General features: G+C 39.3%; 1 protein-coding gene and 1 pseudogene across 1 annotated transcript in view; one reads left to right on the top strand and one right to left on the bottom strand.

Annotated features, from left to right (window-relative positions):
• Positions 1-14401, bottom strand: part of RIGI (RNA sensor RIG-I) — a 67971-nt gene extending 53570 nt beyond the window's left edge. The window contains 1 exon segment of the mRNA XM_074201893.1: positions 14200-14401. Within this exon segment, the coding sequence (XP_074057994.1) occupies positions 14200-14305 (106 nt within the window). The 5' untranslated portion in view covers positions 14306-14401.
• A 3318-nt stretch (positions 14402-17719) lies between these two features.
• Positions 17720-17821, top strand: LOC141503864 (U6atac minor spliceosomal RNA; annotated as a pseudogene).
• The last annotated feature ends 570 nt before the right edge of the window (positions 17822-18391 follow it).

Here is an 18391-nt window from a genome sequence, read left to right as displayed (position 1 = left end):
GATAGTTTTAATTATATTAAATTAAAAAGGCTTAGCACAAACAAAACCAATTTTAGATTGGTAACCAAGATTAGAAGGAAAGCAGAAAGGTAGGAAACAATTTTCATAACCAGTGTTTCTAATAAAGGCCTCAAATTTATTTTTTAAAAGTCATTTCTCAGTTGATAGAGGATATGAACAGTTTTCAAAAGAAGAGATTAAAAACTATCAATAAGTAAATTTAAAAATGCTCTGAATCACTACTGATTAGTGAAATGCAGATTAAGATAATTTTGAGATATCACCTAATACTTATCAGACTAACTAACTTAACAGGAAAGGAAAAATGACAGCTACTGGAGGGGATATGCAAAAATTGGGACACAAATGTACTGTGGATAGAGTTGTGAATCAATTCAAACATTCTGGTCATTTTTAAATATTTTTTTTCCAATTTCAGGTGAAAACAATTTTTAATATTCCTTTTAAAAATGTTTGAATTTCAAATTCTCTCCCTTCATCCTCTTCTACCTCAATGAAAAGGCAAGCAATTTGATGTTGATTATGAGTGAAAACATGTAAAAATCACAATATTAATCATGTTGTAAAACAGACCAGGAAAAAAAAATAAGAAAAATGAATATTTAAAAGAAAACTTTGCTTCTATCTGCATTCAGCGTCTATCAGTCCTTTCTTTGGAAGTGGAGAGTATTTGTCATCACTTTAACATTTTCTTGGATCATTATACTGCTAAGAATAGCTAGGTCATTTACAGTTGATGATCGTACAGCATTGCTGTCACTTTATTTACTGTTCTCCTGATTCTGCTCACTTCACTTTGCATCACTTCATGTAAGTCCAGATTTTTCTGAAGGAATCCTGCTTGTCATTTCTTGGAGTACAAGAGTATTCCATCACAATCATCTACCAAAACTTGTTTAGCCATTCCCAAATTGATAGGTATCCCCTCCATAACTTTTATTCGTCACATAAAAAGAGCTGCTATATGAATTGATGCTGAGTGAGATGAGCAGAACCAGAAGAACATTGTACACCCTAACAGCAACATGGGAATGATGATCAACCCTGATGGGCTTGCTCATTCCATCAGTGCAACAATCAGGCACAATTTGGGGGTTTCTGTAATGCGAATACCATCTGTATCCAGAGAAAGAATTGTGGAGTTTGAATAAAGACCAAAGACTATTACCTTTAATTTTTTTTTTAAGGTTTTTTGCAAGGCAATGGGGTTAAGTGGCTTGCCCAAGGCCACACAGCTAGGTAATTATTAAGTGTCTGAGGCCAGATTTGAACTCAGGTACTCCTGACTCCAGGGCTGGTGCTCTATCCACTGCACCACCTAGCCACCCCAAGATTATGCTTACTTTTACGAGACTATTTTAATAATGTGTAAATAAATAAATTTTAAAAAAAGAAAAAGTCAAATTTTCTTTCAACTATAGTTTTTCTAAACAGGAATGCTTAAAGTACTCTATTTCATCAAATATCTTTTTTCCTCTAAAGGATCTCAGTTTTCCTAACAGCAACATGGGGACGATGTTCAACCCTGATGGAATTGCTCATTCCATCAGTGCAACAATCAGGGACAATTTTGGGCTGTCTGCAATGGAGAATACCATCTGTATCCAGATAAAGAGCTGTGGAGTTTGAACAAAGTTCAAGGACTATTCCCTTCAATTTAGGAAAAAAACAGTTATCTTATTGTCTGATCTTGTTATCTTTTAGACTTCTTGTCTCTTAAGGATATGATTTCTCTCTCATCACACTCAATTTGGATCAATGTACCACATGGAAACAAAATAAAGACTGACAGATTGCTTTCCGTGGGGGGGGCGGGGAAGGAAGATTGGGAGAAAAGTTGTAAAACTCAAATAAAATCTTTAAAAAAAATAAAAATAAAGGATCTCAGTTTTGTTGAGGTCGTAATCCTAGCTCCTTTTGACCTCTGGAATTTCACATTCCAAGCCTTCCAGTTCTTTGAATGTAATAGCTGCTAAATTTTGTATTATCTTAATTGTGCTTCCAAGATATGTGAATTGTTTCTTTCTGACTCCTTGTAATATTTTTTCCTTGGCTTGGGAGCTCTGTAACTTGACACTATTTCTGAGAGTTTTCATTTAGGATCTCTTTCAGGAGGTGACTGGTGGAGTCTTCACATTTCTATTTTACCCTCTGGATCATGGCTTTTCATTGCAAAAGTTCTCTCTTTTTTTTTTAAGTTTTTCCAAGGCAATGGGGTTAAGTGGCTTGTCCAAGGCTAAGGTCTGAGGCCGGATTTGAACTCAGGTACTCCTGACTCCAGGGCTGGTGCTCTATCCATTGTGCCACCTAGCCGCCCTGTAAAAATTCAAAAATGATCTCTCCTGGATTTGTTTTCCAAGTCAGTTGTTTTTTTAACTTTTTTCATCATTTTGATTTTGTTTCTTGGAGTGATTAGTATATATTTACTTAATTCTAATTTTTTAAGTAATTGTTTTCTTTAGTGAGCTTTTGAACCTCCTTTTCTATTTGTTACATGATCAATTCTACTTTTCAATGAGTTATTTTGTTCAGTACCTCTTTCAGCATTTGGCCTGTTCTGGGTTTTAAGGTTTTTTTTCCTTCAATGTATTTTGTACCCTTTACCAAGTTGATTTTTTTCCATGAGTTTTTTGCATAACTTATTTTCTTTCCAACTTTCCCTCTACCCCTCTTGATTTTTAAAATCAATTTTGAGCTCTTACAAGGAATTCTTTTGGTGCCTGAGACCAATATACATTTTTCTTTAAGGCTTTGGATATTAGTTGTTTTCACTTTGTTGTTTTCTGAATTTGTGCTTTGATCTTTCATTTCACCATAGTAACTTTCCATGGTCAGTTTCTCTTTTTTTTTATGCTTGTTCATTTTTTTCTACTTTTCTAACTTTTAATTTTATGTTAAAGTTGGGTTCTGGGTAGCAAGGACACTGTTCCAAGTTTCAGGTTTTTCATGATGCTGTTTTCAGAGCTCATTCTATAGGATCTTAAGTTTCCAAATCTTCCAGGGTGCTATGATCTGAGGAGAAATGTGGTCACTGCTTTCCTGACCTGTGTTCTACTCTGTGAGGGACTACAAATATTCTTCTCCACCTTGTAACTGTGACCAGGTCCCTGTAACCCTGTGTGTGCTAGTTCGCTTCCTCCTCACCCTAGAACTGTGATGTGAAACTGTGTATGGGCAATGCAACAGGGTCCTGCATCCAATGCCAGCAAAGGGTTCACTGTAATCTCTTTCTGATTAGTTGTCTGAGCCTCTTACCATCTATAGGCTAAGAGTTCAGTAAATGGCTGCTGCAGATTCAGTCTCCTCCAAAGTCTGCTGGTGATTTGCCTGGGCAGAGCCTACACTGAACTGTGCTCCAATGTCTTGTCAATGAGATAAGTCTTCTCCTGCCAACCTTCTAAGTTGTCTTGGGCTAGAAAATTGCTTTACACCATCCTTTTGATGGTTCTGCCACTCCAGAATTCGTTTTGAGGCATTCTTTAATGTTGTTTAGAGGGGAAACTTGAGAGAGCTCAAGTGAGACCCTGCCTTTATTCCAGCACCTTCTAATCCAACCATTACAGAAGGTCTTATATTGTGCTTGCCCTGTGACTTAGCAATACAATTACTAGATCTGTATCTCAAAGATCAAAGAAAAGGAAAAGGAAACCATTTGTACAAAAATATTTATAGTGGCTCTTTTTGTGGTAAAAAAGAATTGGAAATGGAATTATTTAGTATACTCACCACAAGGGTTACATCACTGAATAAGAAGAGAGAAAGTGGAGACATAATCTATCACCATCAACCATTTGGCTATTCCCTTAGGCACTAGGATGCTCCACTCTGAGATACAGAGACTTATCTGACCAGGAAATCTACTGCTTTACCAATCAAGACTCAGGATGAAGCTAGCTCACAGTTTTTTTTCTTTTAAATAGATTTCTATTTATTTATTTCCAATTGCATATTCTGAATAAGTGTCAAGTAACTTCCCTGGTGCCTGATGATGACTATATTTGTTAGACTACTCCAGGGCTGCCTTTGATGTTTGTGATGGTTCATACAATAGTATGGTGATAAATGTTGAGCCTCAGCAGGGCAGCTTTAACCAGCCCAGCGTAGCTGCTGCCTTGGGACTCCCTGCTCATTGATTCAGGGTGGAGCAGCACAAAAGTTGGACATCTATTGGACGATGGCCTCATCTACTTGGTCACCAAAGTATCTTCCCCAAATCTAAGGTAGAAAGTCAACCACTTTGTTTCAATTCACGAGCATGAGCAGTAGTGAAGCTCAGCAAGGAACAAAAACCAGCAGAGAAATGGGCTGTGACAGAGGCAGTTTAGTTAAAAAAGTTGGAAACTGGAATGAACACAAAAACTGTCCAGGATGTGGGTCCAAAAGGAACCCAGTTCTTCAAAGCACACATAGAGTAGTTCTGAAAACCCTGCTGCCCAGGAGAAAGAAGACACGGGAGCAGCTTCCCCCTCCACAGACTGAAGTCAGAGGGTTCCTGCTCCTAAAAACAGGATTCCTGCAAAGCCTTTTTTCTTGTGCCTTTCATGACAGCTGCTAAACTTCTACTGAAATCTACTGAATTGATAGTTGAGAGCTTGAAATCCTTGTAGGCACTCAGGAATTCCTATTTGTCCAATTCTAATTTTTAGGGTTTTATTTTCTTCAATTAGCTTTTCCTTTTCCATTTGGTTAATTTTATTTTTTGCTAAGTTGGTTCCTGTACAGTTGGTTGATTTGAGTTTTAGATGAGATGCATTCTTTTTCCAGTTGGTCAATTTTAATTTTTGAAGAATTACATTCTTTTATCAGTTGGTTATTTTTACTTTTAAAGGAATTAATTTCTTTAGTCAAGTTTTTATAATTTTTCTGCATGATTCTCATTTAAAAATTTTTTTTCATCTTTTCTTCTTTGGTTTTTAAATTCTTTTTTTAAGCTCTTCTATGAGGTCCAATTCATAGACTCCTTTGAGATTTCTCATGAAGGAAATTTTTCACTGCTTTCTTCTTCTGAGACATTTTTATCATCCCTATCTGCATAGTAACTTTCCATGGTTAGCACTCAAGTTTTTTGCTCATTTTGATTGTTTGAACTCTACTTCTGGGGTAAAGGAAGTATAGGCCTAAGCTCTTTGTGCTGGGGCTAGGATCTGATACCTGGCTTATCACTAACCAAGATGTCATTTATGCAGTCCAGGCAGAGGTTTGCTTCCTCCTTTATTTCCAGGTTTTACCTATGCAGTGGTTTGTTCCCAACCCAGTCTTGTCTTTTGCCCCAGTGTTCTCAGTGTTCAAACTTTGTTAGGAGTTGGGATTCTCCCTGCTGACTTGCTATCTAGCTGCTAGAACATGTGTTGTTTGGCTGTCCAAACCTGGACTGCCCTGTGGCTAAAGCCTCCCACTGGCTTTCCTGATTGCTTGCCTAGCTGTGCTGTACTTCCTTTTTTCCTCACAAAGAGACAGACCTTCACTGAAGACCCCACAATGTCTCCACTTGAAAATTTGTTTTAGCCTTCTTTTCTGAGTGGGATTTGCAGCTTTAATGTCTATGTAGAGGTTTCATTTAATGCTGTGTAGGGAAAAGTTCCGAGAGCATGCTTGCTTCATGTTATAATCTTGGATCCACCTTGGAAGTCTCTGGCACTCAGGAATTCTTTAGAGCTTCTGTCTTTTATAGTTCTTTTGAAGCTCTTTAGTATACCTCTGCTGAGCTTTTACAGTTGGTGCCCTTGTACAGTCATCTACAGTTGATATACTTCCCTGCTAAGAGACATAACACCATCCCTACCAAAGACTTTCCAAGATTGTCCTAATTGTATTACTCAGCTCAAAATTCAAATTCTATCATCAATCCCTATTGCTTCTATGTATCTTGCTATGGATCAGTGGAATCTCCAGATCTTCCAAGCTCTAGAAATTCACAAGGTCAATTAACAGATCAGCTTAGTGAGAAGGACTTCATGTTCACAGGGAAGTGATGGGGGCAAAGCAAGGATTGTGGAATAAAGGCAGGGACTCACCTATACTTCCCAAATTCCCCTCCAATCAACTTTAAAATAGTGCCTCAAAATGAATACTGGAAGGGTAGAACCAACAAAAGTAAGCAGTGTCCATGACAAGTTAAAAGGTCAGCAGAACAGGTCTTTCTCATTGGAGTAAGAGCCAAGTGCAGTCCATGATGTATGGTCCAGTAAACCAGCAGGACTGGGGAGAGGGACTGAACTGGCAGCGTTGGCTTCTGGAGCTCTTATCCCACATATGGTAAGGGGATTAGATGCATATTTCAGGGGACTCTGCTAGCACTGGATGTAGGACTCTGTTGCATTGCCCATACATGGTTCTGGGTCATTAGTCCCAGAACTAGCACACTGAAGGATGAAGCTGCAGAGGTGTAGAGACTCTACTCAAAGTTCCAGAGTAGAAAAGGTTATTTACAGATGGGCCAGGAAAGCAGTTACCTCATCTCTCCTTAGATCATATCACCTTGAAAAAACTGAAAAGTTGTAGACCTCAGAACTAGTTCTGAAAACAAAAGCATCAAAAACCTGAAGCTTGCCTCCTCCACCCCGATAGAAGAATCCAACTTTTTAATAAAAAGTTAAAATAAGATGGAAAAAGGGGCAGCTAGGTGGCACAGTAGATAGAGTACAGCCCTGGTGTCAGGAGGAACTGAATTCAAATATGACCTCAGACACAGCCTAGCTGTGTGACCTTGGGCCAAGTCACACTTAACCCTATTGCCTTAAATAAAATTTTTTAAAATAAGCTGGAAAAATGAGCAAACAATAACAAAAGAATATAACCATAGGAAGTTACCATGGTGAGAAGCAAAATCAAAACATTAACTCAGAAGAAGATAATAAAGTAAAAATAGTTACACATGCAAAACCTCAAAGAAAAATGTGAATTCATTTCAGGCAAAAAAAAAAAAGAATTCCTGGGAAAGTTCTTGAAAAAGATTTTGAAAATCAAATCAGAGAGTGAGGGGGAGAGAAATGAGAGTGAAACACAAAAATCATTAAAAAAAAAGAGGCAATAATTTGGTAAATAATTGATCATGCAGGGCTTGAAGGACAGGAGTGTTAATAAAAAAAAGAGAGTCAAAGACATTTTAAAAATTCCCTTTGGAGGAAGCAGGCTCATTATAGCATTCTTGGTGAAGTTGTGAATTGTGTATAAATATTCTGGAAAGAAATTAGTAATAAGACTATAAAAATGATTGAATCAAGAATCTTGCATTTCTCTAAGTTTTGCTTGGATTTTACTTTTTTGTTGTTTGTTTTTACAAAGCAATGGGGTTAAGTGGCTTGCACAAAGCCACACAGCTAGGTACTTTTTAAGTGTCTGAGGCTGGACTTGAACTCAGGTACTCCTGACTCCAGGACTCTCTCCACTGCACCATCTAACCACCCCTTGGATTTTACTTTTGATGGAATCAAATGCTGCCTTCTTAGAAATGGATGAACTATCCTGTTGATAAATCCTGTGGAGTTTTCATTTTTCATTTAGCAGCTTCTGTATTTCCCCCATCATTTTCATCAAACCAGTCTTGGTGTTTGCAAGTGTTCTGGTTCAGATGAGGAAATGTAGTGCTGAACACCAGATCTCTGAAAGCTGCCCACTCTTTTCTGCTCCTTTGTTGCCAAATGAATTCTTATGGTATTCATTTTGCCTTGGGGTCTCCACTTTGGTTGAATGTGAATATCTAGCTTAGAGAGGATGAGTCTTGATCAGTCCAGCACTCCGTACCACATATTGCCTTTATCACTCTTGCATCCTATCTGTCTCTTTTCTTTGCAATCAAATAGTCTAATAGATGCCAATGTATGCTATGAGGGTATATCCAGGAAGTTTTGTTGCATTTAGGTAAATGGAAGACAGTGCTTGTGATGAGAAGGTCATGATAAGCACAAGTCTTCATGAGAAAGTGACCATTGCTGTTGTTTCCAATTCCATTCCTTCCATGGACTCCCTGCCATGTCTAGTAATCTGACCCTACTCTAGCATTAGTCACAAGCTTGTCTTCTTTTGGTACATTGATGCTAAGGGTCTCCAGGTCTTCATAAAATTTTTCTTAAACTTCATCAGTGTTTGTCATGGTAGGAAAATAGGCACTGATGATAGTAGCATGATGTTTTTCTGGAAGTAACAATCTCATTATCATGAGCCTGCCATTCACATCTTTTGGTAAGCATTCAAGTATGTTGACTACATTAGTTTTGATTGCTAAACTTACTCCAGCTTCATGGCATTCCCCTTCACTGCAGCCACTCCAGAACCAAAAATGCTTTTATGATGTCTTGAAGGCTATTTATGGACCAAAGATGAATCCACATTGATTAATGACAGGGACTTGATCCTAGAGAGATGGGCTGAACACTTCCATAGAGTTCTTAACAGATCATCATCAATCAATGTGGAAGCCACTGACCTCTTATCTCAAGTTGAAGTCAATCAGTCCCTAATTGAAGCTCTAACTGAAGAAGAGGTTTTTGAATATCATTAGGTTCCTTTCAAGTGGCAAAGCACCTGGTGTTGATTCTATTTCAACTGAGAGCCACAAGGTGGGGGGGGGAGGTCCACTGCTCATCTAAAAACTGAGTGGAAATTTCCAGGTTATATGGCACAAAGAGGTTATCCTCCAAGAATTCAAGGTTGCCTCCATCATCCATCTCTATAAAAGTAAAAGGAATAGATTGTCCTATGACAATCACAGGATATTTCTCTTTTAGTTATTGCTGGTAAGATTCTTTATAGGCTGATCCTTCACCTGGAAGATGTCCACTCCCTGAGAGCCAGTGTGGCTTCAGAAAGGGTAGAGGAATAGTCAATAAGGCCAGGAACAGATCTGACCAAGGTCTTTGATATTTGTCAGTCGCAAAGGTTTGTGGAAAATTAGGTCAAAATTTGTTTGCCCAGAGAAGTTCATCAGTATTGTATGTCAATTTCATGATGACATGCCCAGGTTCTGGATAGTGGATGACGCTTTCAAGATTTCCCAGTCACCAACAGAGGAAACGATGGATGTGTCTTTGCTCCTATACTTTTTATAATAATACACTTTTTAAAATTTTATTTAAGGTAATGGGGCTAAGTGACTTGCCCAAGGTCACACAGCTAGGTAATTATTAAGTGTCTGAGGCCAGATTTGAACTCAGGTCCTCCTGACTCCAGGGCCTCTGCTCTATTCACTGAGCCACCTAGCTGCCCCCTCCTATCCTTTTTAGCATGATGTTTTCAGCCATGTTTTCAAATACTTTCACTGAGGATGAACATGGCCTCAAGGGCAGCTACTGTGCCCTGATGGCAAAGTCTTCAACTTGAAAAGGCTACAAGCCAAGACCAAAGTGGAGGGAGTGTTGGTGCATCAGCTTCTGTTTGCAGATGACTGTGCACTCAATGCAGCCTCTAAAGCTGAGATACAACAAAGTATAGATGGATTCTCTACTGCTTATGCTAATTCTGGTCTAACAATTAACACCAAGAAAACAAAACACATGTTTCCTTGGTCAGCACCATATGTAGAACCATTGATTACAGCAAATGGAGAAGTTTTGAATACTGTGGACAAGTTTACTTACCATGGCAGTGTTCTTTCCAAGGAGGTACACATTGACAATGAGATTGACAGAACTAGCTCAGTATTTGGGAGGCTCCAAAAGAAAGTGGGGGAGAGAAGAGGTATTGGACTGACTACCAAACTGAAGTTCTACAGAGCCATTGTGCTGACCTCATTGCTACATGCCTGTAAAACCTGGACAGTCTACCAGCACCATATCAGAAAACTGAATTGCTTCCACTTAAAATTGTTTTAGGAAGATTGTGAAGATCACCTGGCAGGAGAAGATACCAGACACTGAGGTCCATTCTCAAGCTAAACTGCCAGACATTAAAACATTACTACAGAGAGTGCAACTATGATGGGCTAAACACATTGTTAGAATGCCAGATGTATGCTTGCCAAAAAAACAGTTCTATGGAGAATTCACATAGGGTAAGGGGGTCAGAAGAAGCAATACTGAGACTTCCTAGGGTATCACTGAGGAACTTTAGAATTGCTTGTACAACATGGGGGGCACTGACACAGGCCTGCCCAGTATGGCGTGTCCTCATCAATGAGGGTGCTGCACTCCAAGAGGAAGGCAGAATTGAAGCAGCTCAAAGGAAACATGAAATATATAAGTTTAGGGTACCCACCCCAGATGTTCACATGGACTATTTGTGCCCAACCTATGGCAGAGCATTCTGAGCTCATACTGGTCTGATCAGTCATAGTTGAACACAGTGTAATTTGTCTCAAATATAGTGATGTCATTTTGACATTCTTTGATAACGAAGGACAAGAACCAACCATAAAAATGATTAAAATATTTAATATCCCTTTGACCTGGAGATCAAATTTCTGGGCAGGTAATTCCAACAGAATAAAGATAATATATATTTATATATGTGTATATGTATATACAAATGATGTCTGTGTGTGTGTGTGTGTGTGTGTGTGTGTGTAAATTCATTGAGCATTCTTTTGGGTGATCCAGGCAAAAGTTTGGAAACAAAATAGGCAACATAATTTGTAGAATGACTAAACAAAATTTAGCCATCACAATAAATAGAATATTACTGTTTCATAAGAGATGGCAAATATTAAGAATTCAAAAAATGGGAAACGATATAAACTGATGAAAAATCAAGTAAATAGAACCAATAAAACAATATACATTGGAACCAACCAACAATTTAAAAGGAAAGAACAATGACATGAAACTGAATACTGGGCAATTTCAATTATTGTTGAAGGAACTCAAGAAATATATGCATATTTCACTGCCAAATTTCAACTCTAATCCTAACCACAAGGATATAACTATTCTGGGAAATAATTTGTAATTACTCAAGAAGAGTTACTAAATTATTCCTATCTATTAACCCAGCAATTCACCACTAATTTTATTTATACACTAAGGGGACTGCTGATGACAGCAATGGAGAGAGTTCCAGGAATAAGGAACAATCAGTAAAAACTCTTTTAATTGAGATCCAAGATTGTGTTAGGAACTGCAAAGAAGGAGGCCAAAGGTACTAGACTGAAGAGTAAGAGGAAGGGAATAAAGTGTAAGAAAACTGCAAAAGCAAAATTGTAGCAGGTAATGAACAAATTTAAGAAGTAGAGGACTTTGGTAGCCAGAGATGTTGTTAAGTGATTCGCTAAATGTCATTTAATTATATTTTGTAAAATCTCTTTTTCAATTTGAAAAAAAAAATTTGGTATCTAAAATGCTTTATACTTAGGTATTACTTTAAAAAAATTTTTGATTTATAAGGCTTAGGAATTCTTATTAACACAATGACCAACCATGCTTTCAGAGGACTGATGTTCTGAAGAATACTGACTACCTCCTGACAAAGAGAAAATGAATTAAATATGAAGAATTAGATACTCACTTTTGAAAATGGTCAGTGTAGGGGTGGCTAGGTGGTGCAGTGGATAGAGCACAGGCCCTGGAGTCAGGAGTACCTGAGTTCAAATCTGGCCTCAGACAATAATTACCTAGCTATGTGGCCCTGGGCAAGTCACTTAACCCCATTGCCTTATAAAAAAACTAAAAAAAAAAATGGTCAGTGTCCAAAATGTTTTATTTCATTATATATAAACAACAAAGGGTTTTTTTGGGGGGGTTTCTCAGTGGGAGATGGAAAATGAACACTGGTAAATTGAAAGATAGATAAGATAGATAAACAGAGATAGATAGACAGACAGACAGACAGTGGAGTTAAGCACTGGGGACACAAAGAAAGGCAGAAACATAATCCCTGCCCTTGAGGAGCTCATATTCTGATAGAGAAGAAAACCAGCAAACAATTTTGTACCTACAAGATAAGAGATCTGTAATTCAACCAAAGGCCTTAGTAGTGAGGACAAGGAAAGGAGAAGAGACCTAGAAAGGCTTCTTGCAGAAGAGATTTCAATTTTGTCTTTCAAAAAGCAAGGGAATCCAGGAAGTGAAGGAACAGAATTCCAAACATTTGGCATCTCCCAACCACAAGTCTTATTATTGTAAGGAACAGCAAGGAGGGCAGTATCCCAAGATTATAAAGTATACAAAGGGCAGTAAAAGTATAAGACTGGAAAAGTAAGAAGGGACCAAGTTGTGAAGTGTTTTAGAAATCAGAGAATTTTATATTTAATTCTGGAGGTAATCTAGAGCCATTAGAATTTATTACTTGGGAACAGGGGGCTACAATGTGGTAAGAAGGGCTAAGATGTGGTCAAACTTACACCTGAGTATAATCACTTTGGGAGTTGAGTGCAAGGAAGATTGGAATGGGGAGAGATCACCCAGGAGATTCTGCAGTAGTTCAGATGATGAGTGGCTATACCAGTCCTGCCCACAAAATTGGCTATGTGGAGTAACAGAATAAGAATGAAGAATCAAGTAGATTGTGAGCCTGGGTTACTAAGAGGATTTCAGTACCTTAGTATAGGGAAGCAAAGAAATAGGAAAGACTTGGGAAGAAAAAGAGAGAGAGAGATGTTTTGGACAATTTCAGTTTGAGAAGACCACAGGACATCTGGTTCAAGATGTCCAAAAGGCATTTAATGACTTGAAACTGGAGGTGAGGGAAAACATTAGGGCTGGATGAACAGATCTGATAATCACCCATTAGAATTTTTGAGGTAAGGGGAGGCTAGGTGGTGTAGTGGATAGAGCACCAGCCCTGGAGTCAGGAGTACCCGAGTTCAAATGCAGCCTCAGACACTTAATACTTACCTAGCTGTGTGGCCTTGGGCAAGCCACTTAACCCCATTGCCTTGCAAAAACCTTAAAAAAAAAAAAAGAGGATAGAAGAAAAAAAAAGAGTACCCAGGACAGAACGGTTAGTGAGCATGACCTAGAGAATAATCTAACCAAAGAGTTTAGGAAGGAGTGATTGAAGAAGTAGAACTGGATGAGGGCAGTGTCAAAGAATCCTAGAGAATAGCACAATTGGCACCATTCAAGGATGCACTCATGGAAGGTTGGATGAGGGTTAAAAAGGTATGAAAAAGCTGCTGTAGTGAAGGACTAGTGAATCAACACTCAAACTGTAACTTTAAATCCTCTTTCCATAACATTTTGCCTCTAATGAATTATTGTGATATGACAGTTGCCTTCTCCTTTTCAGCTATGTTCCTTTTCCTGCCCTTTTAGCCCTGCTATTCCTTAACTATTTTACACCTTGTATAGTTCTTTTGTCTGTGCATTCATTCCCTCCACTTAACTGAGTCACTTCTGCCTTGCTTTCTCTGCCTGTGCAGTTGTCAATGAAAACTCAACTACAATGCAGATAGGTGGCATATCACTTAGCCCAGGGAATCTGGATCAAAAGATTAAAAAAACAAATCTCTTTTGGATATGAAAGGCAGTGTGATATAGCAGAATGAGAATACTGGGGCCCCTGATTGTTGATTATTTTCCATTTATTCTGTATTATAGCTTGGTTGCACATAGTTACTGGCATTCCTGTCTCCCTTGTTAGATTGTGATCTCCTTCAGGGCTGGGAGTCTCTTTTTAGCTGTCTTTGAATTCCTGTGCACCCTTCCCACCTCTCCCCCTCCAAATCCCCTACTCAATCTCCAAAGGCTTAGCACAGTGTTTGGTACTGAAAAGAATTTAATAAATATTTATTGATTGGCTGACCGGGCCCAGTTCCAGTTGACTCTTACAAGCTATGTAGTGACAAACTCTTAACTTCAACCTCATTTTCTCCGCTGGTGGAAACGCTTAACAAAGGAACTACATTATAACCAGCAGCAGCAGTGCTGTAATTATTAATAAGCTTCTACTAAAACGCATCGTGGGCTATGGAAACACAGTCAGGCGTCCCCTACCTAGCTCAGCGCGGAGGGCTGCTGCGTCTCCCTCCCGGCCGTTTCCACAAGTAAACAACGCCAAGTCCCAACGGGCTGGTCCGCGCGGCCAAGGCTGCCCGTCTCCCCGCCCCCAACGCGCACTACTCGCAGGGCTCCATCAGTGGGAGCTCCTCAGGGAATGCCCAAACGGTAAAGTATCCGGAAAAAACCGCCCCCGCCCCCGCCCCCGCCCCCCGCCCGGCGGCTGCAGGTTACGGGTCAGCCCGGCGGGGCCGGCTGCGAAGGCTGAGCATCCGGGGCATTCGCTTCCACCGCAGGGCCGGCGTCTCACCTGGCGGGAACCAGTCCGTCCTATAGTCCAGGACGTAAGTGGGGTCCAGAATGTCTCTTATGTAGTTTCCGAAAGCTTCGAGGCCTTTCTTCTCCTCCGCCGTCATGTTGTGGCCTCCGCTTTGGCCCGGAGACAGCTGTAGCGGCCAAGGTGAAGGCTCGGAGGAAGCAGGCGCCTTTAAGAGCTCGGGGCGGGGCGGGACGGGGCGGAAGCGGCCGGGATGGGGCGGGGCGGAAGCGGCCGGGATGGGGCGGGGCCAAGCACCCGGGGCCCCGCGGCCGGTAGTTCCGGTAAATCAGCTGATCCCCGGAGTCGCGGCGAGCTGGGCGGGAAGCTCTAGAGGGAAAAGAGAAAATCGAAACTGCAACCAACTTCGAAGAAAAGGAAACAAGATTTGGGTTCACTTGGGGAAAAAATAACTTAGGCAATTGGATCGGATAAGCATTTATTTATTAAGCACAAAAACTGCCACCTTTGTGAGCTTATACAAGGAGGCCGTTTAACTTATCCGGGCCTTTTCTGTAAAATGGGGGACTGGTAGTTGTTTGCTTTGGCCTTTGGCCTTTGAAAATCAATCATTAGTATAGAGTACCTGGCTCCTAGTGCTTAATAAATGGTAGTTGGTTAATTAGATGATTGATTAACTATATTTCAATATAATTGATTTCCTTTTTATATGTTTCATTTTATGTATTTTAAGACATTACGCTGAGAAGTATTCACCAGACTGCCAAGAAGATCCATGACCCAAGAATTGGATGCTCTTTACCAAAAGAGGGAGCTGAGCCTAGGAAGACAAAGATTCTGAGAACTGAAGGATGTAATGAGAAGGGAGGGCACTATGGCCTTGAGTTTTGGCTTGTATAAATTTACTAATGCAAAATTTGTAGGATAGATAGTTCATCTCATCATACATTTGTACCTCTGGTGTAACATGATGAGAGATCTGGGAGGCCAAGCCTCACATTTGACATTTGAGGAAACAGGTCCAAAGAAGAGAAATTCTCAGTTAATAGGTAATAATGGAGTCAAGACTGGATTCCTTTGACTCCAGTTTTATTTTTTCCCATTTTGCCAGGTTTCTGTCTTTGATCCTTCAGTGTACTTCATCCAGTATATGCAATCTATCACTACAACATTTTGGTTTCTTTTTTTTTAAAATGCCTTTCATTTCTCTTCCTTCCAGAGGAGAGTTTAACTGCCACTTTACTCCAGGTTTTTCCACCCTTACACTTCAGTGGGTTCCAAACAGGCCTTTTCCCACCCCAATCCCTCTGGTGTATAACTCCCAACTAACCTTCCTAAAACATTTTTATCATGTCACTCCCTTTTCAAGAATCTACCTAATGAAGGAAGGCATGAGGAGTCAAATGGCCCAATTTTGAATCCAGTCTCAGACATTTAAAAGCTTAGATAAATGACCATACCAATCAAAGCCCTCACCTTCTTATCTCTAGACTGGTGACAATACTAGTAGTCTTTACTTCACAGGGTTTTCTGAAGAATAAATGAGTTAATATAGGTAAATCATTTTGCAAGTAGCACCATACAAAATGCCAGTTATTTTTATCATTGAGAGTGAACAGGGAGCAGGCCTAAGAGAAAGATCTGAGTTCAAGATTATGATACATATTGGCTGAGTGACTCTACAGAAGGCATGCAATCTCTCAGTTAATCAACTTTCTAAGATTGTAAGTTATAAAAAAGGTGCTGACTTTTAAAAACTTGTTTTTCTTAATTTTTTTCCTTCTTAGTACTAATTCCTCTTTCACAACATTACCATATGGAAATATACACATGTACAACCTATATCAGATTGTTCAATGCCATGGGGAGGGGGGGAGGGAAAAGTAGAAAATGTGGAACTCAATAGCTTGCAAAAGGATGAAAGATGAAAACTTTGAATGTAATGGGGGGGGAGGAAAGAAAAGATGTTGAACTGCATTAGTAGAGGGAATTTCTTCATCTGGTTTCACAAGTTCAATCTTTTCCAAAGTTCATGTCATTTCCAAACTTTTCAAGGTCCTCCATAATCTGACTCCTTTTCTTTTTAGTTTTTTTTTTTTTTTGCAAGGCAGTGGGATTAAGTGGCTTGCCCAAGGCCACACAGCTAGGTAATTATGAAGTGTTGGAGGTTGGATTTGAACTCAGGTCCTCCTGACTCCAGGGCCAGTGCTCTATCCACTGCACCACCTAGCCACCCCAATCTGACTCCCTTTGAAACATTTTTCCCAAACATACATAATTTATTCATTCACTTGGTATTTGAGAACCTACTATAATATATGGCATTGAAAAACAGAGAGATTTCGATTTAGTCTGGAAAATAAGACAACACACACACACACACACACAAATACACATTGTGACAAATTAGTAGTTCAAATATTTAGTGTTTATTATATATTCCCTTGACATGGGCCCTACACTCTCGTAAAGTTAGCCTCCTCGATGAACCTTTCTCAACTCTGTGCCTATGTTCATCCAAAATCCTCACAAAACCTGAAAATAATCTCCCTTTTTTCCCTCTACCTATCCATATATTTAACATCACAGAACATGTGAGGTAGAAGCAACTTTATAGGCTGTAGGGGAGACCATAAGAGGACTTTGGGTCAAGAAAGGGAACTTGTAATAGGCAACCCCCAGTCTTTGGACCATCTTCTGACATTGGGGGTAGGGGGTGGGGAAAGTGCCATAGTTATTAGTGAATTTAAGAAACACGAATTAAATGCCCAATATATGCAAGGTACTGAGGAAGAAAAAAAAATGAGACAATGAAAATGTTCTCAAGGAGCTTCTATTAGGGTAAAAAACATGTAAAACAGATATAAATACAAAATTCTAGGAAGAACAGAACACTAATGAGAGATCACTTTTAGTTTGCCAAAATAAATGTCACCTAAGTTGGGCCTTCAGTGACCCTAACAAATCTATGAGGCAGAAAAGAAAATTAAATAGCTATTTCAGGCTTAGAACACTATGCTAAGTTACTAAGCAGAAGATCAAATACCAAGTTAGGGTACAAAGTTCAAAATCTTCAGTCTGGCATTTAAAATTCTTCATAAACAGGGACCAGCCTATGCTGATTTTGCATAACTCCAACTTATACCCTAATTTGATATAACATCTACCTTAGCAACCATAGCACAATATCTAGAGCGGCTTGAAATGTCTGCTGCTGGTTCTGAGGTCCCACTCATACAGACCATCTTGTACCTGAGAAGAGTCAAATAGTAGAATCATTCTTTGCCCCATACACATATGAGAACAATCTCCTATGCTTCCCCTGATGATAGAAATTTCTCAAGGAAAAAATTATGAGGGTGTAGGTAAACTAGCCCTGGCTTATAGTCAGATACTGAGAGTGGAGAAAGGAAAAACAGATTGAAGAATCAAGTAGTCCCCATGCCTTAAGAATCTTGATATGACTTGGTTTGGGTCAGTTATGTGGTCATGAGTCAACCTGGGATCTTCCTGTTCCTATGACTCTGGAAGCTCAACTTATCTTATTTCCTCTGTATTATGTGAAAGCATGGAAAAATAACATTCCCCTTGATAAGGATGGAAGAAGTCTAAGTGACCTCTACAACATGCATACTTAACAAATGGTCAGTGTTTTGGCAGAAAAAAGGATGCAAGTAATTATACCTAGGCAACAATTTATTTGGGAATGAATGTGGCTGCAAAATAGACTGGGCACAAGGCTTTTGAGAAACCAAAGACTCAGAAACTTGGTTTCTCATAAAGACAAAATGGAGTTAACCATACTAATTTTAATGTAGCATCACCTGTTCTATAGTATCTAACCACATTTTAGAAGCAGTGTGACATGTAGGATTAAGGGCAGAATTTGAATTAGAAATAACTGGCTAAAATCTCACTTCTGGAAAGGTCACACTCTGAGCCTCAGATTTCTCATCTCTAAAATTAGAGAATGGACTAAATTTCACCTAATTCAGTATCCAAAATCCCTTCAGTCTCCAAATCCATGATTCTCTGATTTCCAAGTTTAATTCCTAATATCACAATTTTTCAGAAACACCCTAGGTCTCTCAAAGGCTGAGTCTGGCAATTTTTCCTCAACCTTCATATGGCTCCCCTTCTTTTTCAAGTTTGGGACATATGATTTCCTCTGTATAGGGAAAAGGCCTTTTAAGAAACCGCAAATCCAAGAACTTTCTTCAATAAA

The sequence above is a fragment of the Macrotis lagotis genome, chromosome X (assembly GCF_037893015.1).
Source record: "Macrotis lagotis isolate mMagLag1 chromosome X, bilby.v1.9.chrom.fasta, whole genome shotgun sequence".
Lineage (NCBI taxonomy): Eukaryota > Metazoa > Chordata > Mammalia > Peramelemorphia > Peramelidae > Macrotis > Macrotis lagotis.
The sequence above is the reverse complement of the archived record's forward strand: the minus strand, read 5'-3'. Positions and strand labels throughout refer to the sequence as shown.